Source organism: Octodon degus, unplaced genomic scaffold (genome assembly GCF_000260255.1).
Source record: "Octodon degus isolate 3935 unplaced genomic scaffold, OctDeg1.0 scaffold00031, whole genome shotgun sequence".
NCBI classification, from domain to species: Eukaryota; Metazoa; Chordata; class Mammalia; order Rodentia; family Octodontidae; genus Octodon; species Octodon degus.
This window is the reverse complement of record NW_004524607.1, coordinates 1,304,945-1,306,512: the sequence shown is the minus strand read 5'-3', so window position 1 is coordinate 1,306,512 and position 1,568 is coordinate 1,304,945. Positions and strand designations below refer to the sequence as shown.

At 45.6% G+C, this 1,568-nt stretch overlaps 1 protein-coding gene across 1 annotated transcript in view; it reads left to right on the top strand.

The window, feature by feature from the left end:
* Window positions 1-412: 412 nt before the first annotated feature.
* Blvra (biliverdin reductase A) overlaps window positions 413-1,568 on the top strand; it is a 16,480-nt gene continuing 15,324 nt past the window's right edge. The window contains exons 1-2 of the mRNA XM_023713365.1: window positions 413-417; window positions 1,322-1,419. Of these exons, the coding sequence (XP_023569133.1) occupies window positions 413-417; window positions 1,322-1,419 (103 nt within the window). The remainder of the gene's footprint in view (window positions 418-1,321; window positions 1,420-1,568) is intronic.

Sequence of the window (1,568 nt, the reverse complement as noted above, 5' to 3'; positions counted from 1 at the left end):
TGTATGCAATGTGTTAATTATTGAAACTGTCCTACCAATTTGGTTTGAAACTGTCTCATTGCTATTTGTTTCTCAATAAAATTATGGAAAAAAATAGACACTATAACAACCATTGTTAATTAGCTATTCTTGTTTTGAAAATCAGTGTCATATGTATTGTTGTGTGTTACCCTGTTTCTGTCTTTGCTTCCACTATTTGTTTTTGCTTTGGTTTTTTTCTTCAAAGTACAATAAAATAATTTTTTAAATTTTTGAAATAAAAAAAAAATTAGGGTTGTTTGTTAAAAATTCAGTAAGAGAAGTTTGAGCAGTGCTGCCTCCGCTTCTCACACTTAGCATACGGAGTCCCCACATCTGATCCCTTGCGCTTCCAATGTCGTGGGATGTCTCCTTTATTAGGAAATGATTTTCCATGAGGTGCGCCAGGATGTAGTCCTGTCATTGAGGACAGGGTGACACTGTAGAGCAGCAGGAGGGAGCAGTGGCCCTTTCCCTCCAGCTGGATGTGAAGCCCAGAGCTCCTCAGCAGGGAAGAGCAAGCCTGGACAAGACTCAGCTTCTCCTCCAGGACTCACATGGGGCCACAGCTGCCACCACCCTGCTGTGGCCAGAGGGAGCCCCACCCTTTGTCAGTCTAGCTCTGGAGTGGATGAAAACTCTCCTTGCACCAAAGTAGCTTTCTTTAAAATAAAAGCAATCGTATCATTCTCTATTTATAAGTACTTGGACCCTGGTGTCAGGATCATAATCCCAGACCCTGGGTAGCAGCATTTAGGTCCTTTGCAGTCTGTTCCCAGCTGCCCTTACGGCCCTGTTTCCCTCCATCCTTTGTAGCCCATTCCCCATGCAGAAATTTGTCAATGGACAAAGCCCCACAAGATGCCCAAGTCCCCTGCACCTGTTGCCCTTGGAAAACTCCTACTCATCTTCAGAGACCCAATTCACTTGCCATTAGTGAAATCTCCTCAGACTGCTTCCAGCAGCACTAACTGCCCTGGGTTCCGTAATCTTTATAGCTGTTAAGTAGTAACAAGTCATTTATTTGTTAATTTGTCTTTGTTTCCTAGAGTAACTGCTGAATAGGAGCAAATAGCACTTAGTTGAAAAAGATAACTGGACGAATATTTAGATGAATGTGTAGCTAGAACATGGTTCCCTCACTGGAGAAAGCAGGATAGTGTGAGGTGGGACTCTTCCTCCACGTCATGGGCCTACGTACGTCCTGACTCCTGCGCACACGGGCTCCTGTGCTCTGTTGCTGAGCATCTTAGTGAAGCTTATTCCAACGGTTCTTTCTCTGTGTTTTTCTCTTTTCCCAAAGGCAGTTCCTTGATGCCGGCAAGCACGTGCTCGTCGAGTACCCCATGACCCTGTCTCTCGTGGCAGCCCAGGAACTGTGGGCCCTGGCCGAGCAGAAAGGTGATGCACACCCTGTCGGTCTGAGCCCACCCTCTTCTGAAGGGCTCCTGCTCCTTCTTTATGCCTTTTTAATCCTAACCCCATTTCAGAACACTACCCTGGCTAATCTGGTCTTTTGGTCTCCTAATTCCTTCCCACACCACACTGTC